Source organism: Diachasmimorpha longicaudata, chromosome 5, assembly GCF_034640455.1.
Source record: "Diachasmimorpha longicaudata isolate KC_UGA_2023 chromosome 5, iyDiaLong2, whole genome shotgun sequence".
In the NCBI taxonomy this organism is placed as follows: Eukaryota; Metazoa; Arthropoda; class Insecta; order Hymenoptera; family Braconidae; genus Diachasmimorpha; species Diachasmimorpha longicaudata.
In genome coordinates this window covers 8,382,333-8,394,517 of record NC_087229.1, presented here as the reverse complement: position 1 = coordinate 8,394,517, position 12,185 = coordinate 8,382,333, and the positions used below count along the sequence as shown (strand labels likewise).

Sequence of the window (12,185 nt, the reverse complement as noted above, 5' to 3'; positions counted from 1 at the left end):
ATTCTATTTCTCCTCTCCGCAAGTCAATAAATAAAAATTTGAAAATCATCCTAAAGATCAAGTCAAAGGTTACAATTGCGGAAATACTATTCGATTGATTGGAACCTCAGCCTATCGTTGATATTGTTTTTGAAAAGAAGCTGTCCATTGGTCGCTACGGCGCCGGACGTGCCCGTCGGCATGTGGGTTCCGTCCGTGGCGTACAATCACTATTTACATTATTGATTTAAAAATAAATGAAAAATTAATGAGCAATTTTAAACACAGTGCAAACGGGGACAAGTCTAGTACAAACGTTGGAATTAGTTCGTTTTGCCCCGAGACATCACCTATCCGCCGTCTGAATCCGAATCCTTTTTGTGGCTCCCAGGCGCCATAATCGACGGTGGCGCCTCTCATCGCCGAGGTCATTAGCTGAGCAAAGAGAGTTGCCTTAATTGATCCTGAGTCCATCCCTCTCTGCCAATGATCTCGTTGGTCGGACGAGTCACGTGATGTTAGTAATGATCCCCCCGGGGAGAGGCGCTACAGTCGATTTTGGTGTCTGGCTGTGACAAAAAACTCGGCTGTACGCTGTAGTGTGAATAGTGAACTCGGTGTGCCATGTGCGTAACCTCATCTCCGAAGGCATGACACGCTTAGTTGCACAAATTGATTATCAATAATCGCTCATATCTGCAAGGCAACCAGATAAGATACTTCCCAGATGAATACAATCAATTGGAATGCGTAATTCCTACGTGTAAGTGCGCGTGTGTGTGGGAGAAACAGCTGCGCCGTGTTGCTTGCTGCGCAGGTTGTCCCAAATGTTTACATTCGTTTCTCATCGAATGTGGTTTTCCATTGTATGTAACCACTTCCTCTCGACCAACATTGACAAAAAAATTCCAACCCCACAATGACGATAGCCTGAAAATATTGCTACAACAAGATATCAGTCAGGAAGATCAACAACTCCAGTGAGTTGGTGACCATTTACTCAGTTTAGTGCTCAGAAAACATTGAAAAAAATGGGTGGTTATGTGAGTAAAATTGCATGGATGTCAAATGCAGCAGTGAATTCAGTAGTTCGTGGACGAAAGCGAAAATGTATCGAGGAGGATGATTGTGATTCGGATTCTGACTTTATTGATAAAACACTACAGACACCAAAAAGGTAAAAATAAGTTAATATTCGTGACAAGCCATCTGTCCTTGGTCCTCATCAGTTTTGGTTGATTTTTTTCATTTGTTTTGTCTACGATCGGTGCTTCATTATCAGTAGACTGGTCATTAAATCTTCTTCAATAACGAGTGTTCGGCATTCATAAATCAATGCTCGATATGGGCGATTAATTGCTCAATTAGCGAATTAATAAATCGCTGATAATTGCACTGCCTCTTCGCTATTTGTGAGGCATAATTATAATTTCATAATAGCGCAGTGATAATACTGTGGTTGGGAGTATTTATAGACATCAGAATGAGCCAGTTCTTTTTCTGCGATGATGATGTCATCAGACAGCACTACAGAGCATCCGTGTCGTGGCTCCTGGAGATCTCGCGATTTACTTAGTCATGATTTTATGAAATTGGGGACTTGCATGAGAATTTTTTATCATTGAATATGAAAGTTGAATAAAAAATATTAGATACGTAATTTTTTATTTTTGTAAATAATGAAAAAGGGGCGATTAAGAACATCTGACATCTGATCGCCACAGAAACCATCAACAGTTTCCTGGAGAGAGATTTCTCGCGTTTTAGGTGACATAAAATCGTAAATTTCCACCAATTCCATCCGTCTTCTGAATCCAAGACAGTCATTTGTTGAGATTTATGAGTTTATGTCACATAAAACACGCAGAATCTCTTTCAAGGTATAACTCTTTGATTTTTGATATTCTTGAGCTCTGTTCGTTCTCCCTCCGTTAATGATGAGACTATTTGGTCGAGATACGTCCAGAAATAAGTATCATAATCTTATCAAAAAACTATCTTTTATGTTCAGGAAAAAATTATTAACAACTGCCCAGTACATTTACAAAACTCTGTTCCAAGAGGAAAAGGCTAGTGACATAACAGTTTGTATATTGGGAAAGGCATGGAAGTTGCACAAAGTTTACATAAGTCAGGTAGGTATTGCTCGTCAATTATTTTATTACAATAATCTGACGCATGAAGAATTCTTCACTTGAGTTATTCAAGCTGAATTTGATAAGTTTCATATATAATTATTCTTTGGATTCAAAACATTTGGCAAGTTTCTGCGACGCTAAGAAAATTTCTGCTGGAAGACAGGATTTTTTAAAGTTTTCCCATTAAAAGATGCCAGAGAGTTTTTAAGTGACAGAAATTTGTGAAAGATTTGGAATGTAAAGAGTTATCAATAATTTAATGTTTTTCAGAGTCCTTACTTTGCAAGCATGTTCTCCGGCGCTTGGAAGGAGGCAAATCAAAAAATTGTGAACGTGGAGATCGCCGATCCTAATATAACCTTAGAATGTGAGTAATTGCAAAGAACATTTCAGTAATGAAAGAAAACAAGTAGGGAATTACTACTGCAGAGGAGTTTCTCAGTTGAGTGGTGCTTCTGTAACATTGAAAAGTGAAAGTGATTCTCTTCTGGGATTCACAGCAACTTGTAAATGATTAACCTACTTATTCGCATTTAGTCACCACTTTTTAAGAGGATGATTGAGAAGGATGAATAATAAAATATTTTATTTGGTTGCGGTTCGCAGCCTTGGCCTCTAATTAATTAGTCCACTGAGAGAAAAATATCGTATCGTTTTACAGTGCGAATATGGATTTTTCGTGGTAACTGTTGAGACGATATTGTAATTTGTCAATTTTATTTCAGCTCTATCGGTCGTATTAGGCTCATTTTATCAGGACGAGGTCAGCCTCGAGCCAAAAGATGTAATTCCGATTTTAGCAACGTCAACAATGTTCCAATTACAAGGCTTGATCGATCAGTGCACCGAGATAATGATCGAAACAACAAATATAAAGACTGTGGTACCTTACTATAATGCAGCTGTATCTTACGGTGTCCCAGCAGCTAAGAGGGCAGCGAAAAAATGGTTGGAAGTTAATCTTCTTGGATATGGTTGGAGATTTCCTTCATTTTTGAAAGAATTAACACCTGATGTGATGGTCGAATTGGTCGAGAGTCCTGAATTGGTTGCTTGGCAGACGGAGTTTTGTATTTACATGATGTTAAGAGAATGGTAAAAAGTTATTAAATTATACTTTTCATTCAGTTGACAATAATTATGCAACATAATGAATCAATTCTTCTCGTTGTTTTTAGGCTCTTTGTACAGATGGAGGATAAATACCAGTCCCTCCAAGTTGACGATTACTTTAAAAACCACTCGTGGACAGAACCCCTGCTCTCCACTGAAGAAGGAAATAAATATTCCGGCCCTTTTAGAGCATTGAGGATGAAAAATCTTCTGTTACATGACCAAGATGTCAAAATACTATATAATGATAATTTAATACCAGCTGATTGGTTGCATGATGCTTACAGGGAACAATGGTTACATTTGTTGCGAATCGACGCCAATATTGATCGCGGGTGAGTGATGGATTCGTCAGGAATCACCTTGGAATCGATATTTCACCATCAATTCTGAATTTCTCCATCTTAGATTCCTGAAGCACTTTATCAACGCTATCACCTTATTTTTGGTACCGATACTCTCGGGGTACAATCCTTTCTCCTCTCCTTATTCTCCCTTCAATCAATATTGTAGCGAAGTGGTATTGAGAGGTTATTTTTTCGATAAAATTTTCAACGAACACGACCCTTCTCTGCTCTCCTCCGAAAAATCATAGCCATCCTAATTAAAATGAATCAATATCTGTCGTAATTATGTGTCAATGTTGACATCGTCATGAACATGTGGTCTAATGTCTTATTTTCTAATTCCGGTGGTCTCGGAATAATTTATTGGTGCATCTAGGTTTTTTTTACGTTTCCATTTCATCACTTCGTTACAGAATTGTTTATTCTGAACATAAGACTTTTTATTGAATAATGTTGATGTGTGATTTCTCTGTAGGCCTAAGGATATGACTGAGGCGGAATTCTTGAAGGAGTGCTTCAGGTGCGGGAGGTGTGTAGAAAAACCAGGTGAACATATCTGGAGGTGGACGGCCTTCCATTTTGGATTGGATCTCGTTGTTTATTTAGATACAACATCATTGAGGATACGAAGGAATCATCGATTGGATACAGATCATGTTACTATAAATCAGAGGAAGAGGAATATTATCATCAAGTAAGAATGAAAATGTTTGCGATTTTTGTAAATCTTATTTAAAATTTTTATTCCATTTCAGAGTTTGTTTAATATCTCTCGATGAACAACGTCAGATAAAACACTTTCAGGATACTGGAATTCTCCGAATTTCCCTTCACAAGAATGAAGAGGTAACAGTAATATTTTTTTATTATAGATTATAGAATTGATAATGCGTTATAGTTTTTGCTTTAATTATATCAAATACATGAAAATTTTTTTTTGAGTGGATGCATTACAGTGGGCACTTCAGAATGAATCATAAAGGACAAAAATTCTATCTTTTAGGGCCTACTCACTCCTTTGATGAAATTGATTATTTTAAAACAGAAATAATTCTACCAAGTTTATTCGATTAATTTTTTATTTCAGAAGCAAATTATTGTTCTGGACAAGCAGCTGACATACCCCCTCTATATATCCGTAAATATGCAAGTGGCAACACCCTTTGCAGCATCAACCGAGGAAAAAATCTCCAATGTAATAACATTAGACACCTAGTTAACTTGATTAATTCCTGTAAAATTCTACATAATCAGGGTATGTAATATTGCTAAAACGATGGTGCTGAAAATACGTATTCCATATCGTCGGTATGAAGTGAAAGCGACGGCGATGTTGTTTATAATCGGCAAATTTTTATACCTTTTACGGCCAAGATATAATTCCCTGACCTATTCTAGTCCATATACGTCACACAAGTGCTCTTAGGAGGGACGAACACGTGCCAAGATCCGACACTAGTAAAGAGTTGAGACTAACTAGCATAAAAACGTTTGGTGAGAAACGTCAATAAGTTTTTCTCCTTTTATTCCAATGTGTCCGAATTGTGTGTTAATATTTATATTAATTTGATACTTTTTGTATATCAATTGCGATAAATTTTTCTTTCTACTGTGTATTTATGATGGGAGAAAACATCCTCATAAATTTCTTTTCTTTCATTGGATTCTCAACTTATACTTTAGCTAACTACATTGAATCATTATTTCACATTGATTTAATTTATATGAGAATCACAATTACTAACAAATTTGGTAGCACAGCGACAAGGAATCCAATTGAATGATGTTTGTCGAGGGACGGTGGAATATATTGATTTGGATGGGATTATTATTGAATTTATCTTAATGAAAAATATGATTTTTTTTTACTTTGAAAATTGCTTCTTTCTAATTAACTCTGTTAAATGGATATTGTATTTCATTCCATCAAGGTTATGGTATTATTAATGTTAGATAATGTTGGAAATTATTAGTTTCATCAGTAATTGCAGAGCGGTGTAAAGGGATTTCTCGATATTCTCGTATAAATCACCTTGAATTTGACCGGAGTAGGATTAATCCAAACCAATAATTTTTCTAGATACGTTCATACACAATCAGGAATAAGATACATTGAAAAATTCACAAAATGTTAGCAACGTCTTGTTAATATTGAAGCATTCCAATAACCATGATTATGAGACCCCAATCACTGACAGGATAATGAACGTACAACCGTTCGAGTGCCTTAAATATGAACACACTTAGAATATAGTTTTATTTGAGATAAAAAATAATGAGAGAAATGTTGACTCCAAATTAGGTGAAGGTGAATTATAATGATAATTTTCAGTTTCTAATACGCTTCCACTTCACATTTCTTGTAGTTTGTATATAAGTTGCCATCACGTAGGTTACACGGGTCAGAGATATCGATATTTTTTAATTTTTTATGTTTTTTTCCTCATAAATACTATGAAAAGGATGAAATAATATATCTATTGATGGTTTGATGGGATTCGTTCCTTTTCTTCTTCTTCAACAGCCCATTAATGATACAGTGCACTTAATTGAAGCTTCCGCAAGGCTGTGAACTTTTGTATTTTGTAACTGTACCTAATATAACATTTAATTTATTCTTTTATAATAAAGACACAAGATGATGGATATTTTCTATGGTAATCGAAAATAATTTACATGTAATAAACGTTACGTAATAATATTGAGTAGACAGTGACATGTATTTCTTCAATTGTTGATTTATGTCGTTAGAGTCAGAAAGCAAATGTCGGCATTTGGCGGTCAGGTGATGATTCTTAATAATTTAAAGTGCTAATTCATTGAGGAAATCACAAAAAATGGAGGAGTATTAATCAATAGTTTCGTAATCATTCAATACTTTATTTATTTTCAGGATTTTCTATACAAGGTTTTAGATTTATTCTTTGTGTAAATTAGTTTATCTCTATTTTCCCGTTGGAAAAGAATTATGAACGAAAGAGATCGGTAAATTGATAAAATCAAATATTTTCGAAGTCGAATTTATAACCCTAATTAGGATCATATAAAAATTAGATATCATTCGTTGTCTTCATAACTCTTTCACCACTGGGAAAATTACAAATAAATTATGCCGATTATTAGCATTCTTTTGATACGAAAATTATCAATAAAAACAATGAAATGTTTCACAGAACAAACCAAAATTTTTATTTCTGGAGAAAATTTAATTTTAGTACTATTTCATTGGTTGGCTCAATTGATTTGATAAAATTGATTCTTCATATCAAAAGACCTTTAATTAATCGAAGTATTGATCAACAAACATTGTCAAAATTCATATATTTTTCAACTATAATCTCACGGTCATGTCTTTCATTCAGATTCGTTCTAATTAGCGTGAATCTGACTTACTTGAATATTACTCTTCATTAAATATAATTCTGTTCAATCTTACGACCTAATTTCTTGTAAGGCATATGCGTCTGTTTCAACAAGAAACAAATTGAGATTTTTTACTACTATTTAGTTTTTTCGGGAGTTCGCGGGACCGTCGTGAACTCAAAAAATTCGGACACTTATATAATCTTACTGAAAGCGAAATTACATGTCTATTACGCATTCAATTGATTTCATAGCCTATCTTCAATTCATCTCACGAATAATTTATAATTATCACGGTTCAAGCTTGAGTGTTTCCACTTTATATATTTCTTTTTTAGTAAATTATATCTATAATTATTTTTTAGTTCTTGCCTCCGATGACTCAGAATTGATTCCGTAGAAAGATGATTACGTTGGCTCTTTTTCGAAAATTTCGCATGACTCCTCTTATCAATTATCTGTTGAATCAATCCGTTAAAATCAAAGACAATTCCCAGGCAACATTGTCTCTTCTTGAGTGAGGTACTATGCTTAGCATAAACTAATCAATTCAACGCATTAATTCATTAATTCTCGTGGACGAACGACAAAGGACGTTAGTATTTATGGCTAACTTAAGACTATTTAAATTTTGCATGATTTTCGAAATTCTTAAGTAATATTTCCGTTCAATTTTTTTGAATAATCATTTTTTATTTGTGGTTTTCGACGCCATGAGATTCATTATTCTGGCAGTTTCCTTCAATTTTTCATCAGAATTGATAATCGATATGAAATGTAGGGGTCATGTGGATAAAAAAAATTACATTGTTCGCGATCATTCGTAATTTACAATTAGGTAACATCGATTGGACATTGAAAACAGTGTAAAAATTATTTCATTTATCATTTCCAATGCCTTTGAAGGGGATTTCTGTCATTCAGGACAAATATGTCGATTTTGATATGTTAGGTATTCTAAAAAAATATGGAAATATTCTCTATCCATTGACTTTCTCACGATAACGACGAGGATCATGGAAGCAATTTTTAAGAAAAAAAAGACTCGAGAAAGTGATAAAATCAGTAAATTTTCTGATTTTTTCGCGTGTACTTTGACATTGGATATGCGCAGGACTCGTCGATTTTTCAGAGGATATGTAAAGAGTGGAATAAAATTGTATGAAAGTTTGTTCATCACTTCAATTATCGGTTAATACTATACTATAATCTTTAACCAGGGAAAAACCATGAAACAAATCTAGAACAATGAGTGAATAAGTGAATCACTTTTCTCGTTTAGTGATCGATGATAATGGAGGAGCTATTTCTGTCACAATTTCAACCTAGTCAGTTGAATTAAATATCGAGAAAATGAATAAAGAAGATGTACTAGATGCACAGTTTTTTATTCGCTGCGGTATTTGATTTTTTAGCTTTTGTCGTACTCATTGCAGCGTTTACAGCTCTACCCTTTTAGTAAATCCAAAAATCATGGAACACTACACGAAATTTATATGTTCAAGAGAATATTAATGCCCTCCGAAATTTAATTTGATATATCGTTCCCCGTTTTACAAATTTTCCATTTCATTTTTTCAATTTTCCCTTGAGGCTCCAGTTTTATGATACAATCGAAATAATTGAATTTCTAGTACCGTCACAGGATGGAAAATATACCATAAAAATTAAACGAGTGTCAGTTCTAGGTAATTTCTGTATGAACCGAAGAGAATAATTTTGAAACTGTCACTAATTTTTTTTTCTCTCTCTCCCTTCTACATGTAGTGCTGGGGATTCATTTGAAACCTGGTGCCATCGCAGTATACCATTAGGAAATTTCGATACCGATTCGCCGAGATATACGCACACTCTTCTTTTCCCATCGCAAAATTTCCATAATCAAATTTTCGGTAATCAATAATTTTATGTGAAAAACTACCGACAGAAATCGATGACTTTTTCTTTCTTTTTCTAAACAGAAAAAATCCCGGTGTTTTTTTATTCAGGAAACTGCACAGGATTCGTATTAATTGATCATCAAGGCCAGAGCAATTGCGAGAACACAGAAAATATTGAACTGAGGTATATTGGTAGGTGCAGAGTTGCACAAGTCAGTTGTGCAGCCACAGTACCAGGCGAAAACCTCGTGGGTACCTGCTCTCCTCACACAGGCAGCATTATCCCTTTCGTCTGTTAGATAACCGCAGGATCGAACAACTCGAATTTTCCCATACACTGGAATTTAGTTATTATAAATAATTTTTTCCATTTGTCCGATACTATTTCAATCCTCAGATAACTTGTCCAACCGCAGTTCATTGACTCCATCAATTCAATATTTTATTTACCTTTTTGAGAAATTTTTCTGCATACAGTTGGTTCCAGAGAACTCATGTGTTCCAGCCGGGGCTGGAGGCTGCAATTGACAATTCCAAGGCCATAAGGATCAAAGGGATCACCGCATCTGGGATCAAATCTACTGTTACACTCGTAACAAATCACGGCCTCTCCTGGAACGAAAATATTTTTTCATGTCCATCTGATTAATGATTCCCAGAAATTTACAAAAAACATGAAAAATGAGAAGTTCTCGGCAGTAACTCTTTAGTCGCAGTGAAACGTCGGTTTTGATTGCCTTTTTTTCATTCTCTCGATTAAATAGAACGAGTTGTTCCAGAGATATTCGAATATAAATTATAAGAAGAATCAATAATGCGTAATTACAGACAGAACAATTAAAATTACAAATAATCTTTCATTAAAATGATGGGCCAAATTCTAAACACCCGAATGACGGTGCTACATGCAAATGTCTTTTCCTTCCTCAATGGCAATATTTGTCTATAAACTGATATGGGCCGGGATCCTCGATTGAAGATGAGTCCCGCAGACTGCTTGACGGAAACTGGGGCAGAAATGCACTGTGACGTCATTAAGTTCCCTATCGACCCGGGTGGGCTATCCCAATCCCTCTGTATCTGCTCTGCGACCCTCACTGACATATTTACATTATTTTCAAGATCAAACCACATTATGTTGGATCAATCGTCTGATTGAGAAAAAAATCTATGGGTCATCTACAAGGAGCGACATTTTTTTCAATCTCTAAATCATTAAATGATGACGAAAATCATTCAAAAATTGACGCAGTCGAATCCCTTATCAGTGAGCGAAATGCGAGTTCCGTAATTTTGCCTGAATATTTTTCCTTCTGTTGCTTGATTTTTGACAGAGTTATCAATTTTTCTGAATGTCATTGATAAATCCGGGATTAGGGATGACAATAACTTTATGCTACAAAACATTTAATAATCTCGCTGCACGAAGAGAACTCGTTCAATAAAAATTATGCAAAAGTTCCGCAATTCTGTGCACTCTGTACAAAGCATTAGGAATTTTTTATTCGATCTTTGGTAATTACTCTCGGATGTTTATTATCGCTTACGAATTATGGAACGCCTGCATAATTTGTACTGAATATTTCTTTCTGTAGAAATTAAAAACCTGAAAAAATAATGCAACTGAAAAATCGACAGTATCTTATAATTTGAAAATAATTTTTCACGGGGTTCATGGAAGATTCAATTTTATATGTGGGTTATCAATTTTCTAAGGAGAAATATATTGACATGATCCAGATTGAAATTACAACAATAGCATTCTCCACACCACAGTCCAAGAAGCATAACAACTGCTCGCCAGTGTTCTACGACTTCAGTACAACTACCCTCTATGCTAAGCCATCTTTTTCCATCCCTGTCCTTATTTTTTATCACTGCACCCCACTGAAAGGTCTTTACTACTCATCCAAAGTCATTTCTAGGTATTACCCAGGTAATTATCGAAAGAATTCGATGCTAATGATTTTTGTTATCTAAAAAAACGATTCTTCGTTTTCTAGTAGAAGTGCTTGTTCTCCAGATGCTCAAGTGAATATGTTACAAATTAATGTAAATCATCAAAATGGGTTAATCGCATCAGTATTGAGCTGCGATAAGAATTTATCGGAAAACTTTTTTTTCTGTAGTAAAGTACATTTTCTTCCGACGTTTCTCTTTCTCTTTCAGTTGAGACTTTTACTCACGGAAAGATTGATATTTAATTTGTGCTTTCGCAGTGAGATCAATTATTCACTTGTAATTGTTGCTAATAAATTAGCAAAAATATGAGAATTTTTATCTAGGAAAGGATCGAATCAACCGCCATAAAAGACCGATAAACCTCGTCAAATAACAGTTGAACGAAAATTAATAAATTCACCGGGTAAATTCGAGTTTTCGACTCCAGTTTGATTACATTTCCGTCATTTCAGCATCAACATAATTGAATTAGAAATTCAACATCATATTTCATGCCTTGTGAGCATTACATAATCGTGTGAGTGTAGCTCACTCGCGATTCTTACTTTCTTCAAATTCTGTATTGGAAAATAATCAAGATGGGTTGTGACAAAAATATTACTGCCATTGTAAATAAATTTCTCCAAACGTTTTTCTGTAATCATTAGCTTCTCATCAATTTGATTGTGTTTATTACAACAAATATAAATTAAAATATCTAAAAGACTTACCGCAGGAAATGTATAAGGTGAACCCTAGAGCAAGTGTAAAAATCGGTGCAATTTCACTGGTGAAAATCATTATATCGTGGAAGTGGTGAAGAAATAAATGAAAAATAAGTTAATTAAAAATTTACATTAACAGCAAATAGCAAATATAATGTCTGCATTCACTTGCACTGTTCAACCGAATCACTTCAATGTTATGCCGACCTCCTATTTCAATTGTTGAGGATTTTGTTTATTGGTTTTTTGAGCTCTTAAGTAATTGATAATTTTGCATTACTTGTTCGCGTTTTCCAATGGATCAATAGATATAGCAGAGTTTATGTGTGAGAAGGATAAATCAACGAAAAGAAGAAGAGCAACGTTTTATTGATGATGCAAGCCATACGAGGGTCATGGTACGGGTTCCTCAGAGGGATCCGCGGATGCACTGAACCTCGAGAATTCGCGGGAGCTTCTAGGAGATCTGGTGAATACCGGGAGGACTGTTTCACCTACCACGCGCTCTATGCGGTTGCACAGGCGCACTCAAATCGGACTTTTCCATGTATCAAATTCGACTTGACCATTTTTTAAAGTAAGAATTACCATATTAGTAATTTTTCTTGTCATTAATATATGTAATATCGTTCAGAGGACTCAAGTGAAATTAATTTTACTAATTTTTCCTCTCTATGTATCCGTACTAGGGCTCCTACA

The 12,185-nt window shown here is 34.8% G+C and overlaps 2 protein-coding genes across 2 annotated transcripts; one reads left to right on the top strand and one right to left on the bottom strand.

The window, feature by feature from the left end:
* Positions 1–535: 535 nt before the first annotated feature.
* On the top strand, positions 536–6,285 carry LOC135162428 (protein germ cell-less). Its single transcript, XM_064120884.1, has 8 exons — positions 536–1,156; positions 1,991–2,114; positions 2,388–2,484; positions 2,843–3,212; positions 3,296–3,565; positions 4,053–4,271; positions 4,333–4,423; positions 4,665–6,285. The coding sequence occupies exons 1-8, from the start codon at positions 1,011–1,013 to the stop codon at positions 4,791–4,793; spliced, it is 1,446 nt and encodes a 481-aa protein (XP_063976954.1). The 5' UTR covers positions 536–1,010; the 3' UTR covers positions 4,794–6,285.
* A 151-nt stretch (positions 6,286–6,436) lies between these two features.
* Positions 6,437–12,092, bottom strand: LOC135162433 (uncharacterized). The gene is made up of 3 exons (XM_064120892.1): positions 11,493–12,092; positions 9,271–9,432; positions 6,437–9,157 (listed from the first exon to the last, which is right to left on the bottom strand). The coding sequence occupies exons 1-3, from the start codon at positions 11,560–11,562 to the stop codon at positions 8,949–8,951; spliced, it is 441 nt and encodes a 146-aa protein (XP_063976962.1). The 5' UTR covers positions 11,563–12,092; the 3' UTR covers positions 6,437–8,948.
* Between the last annotated feature and the right edge of the window lie 93 nt (positions 12,093–12,185).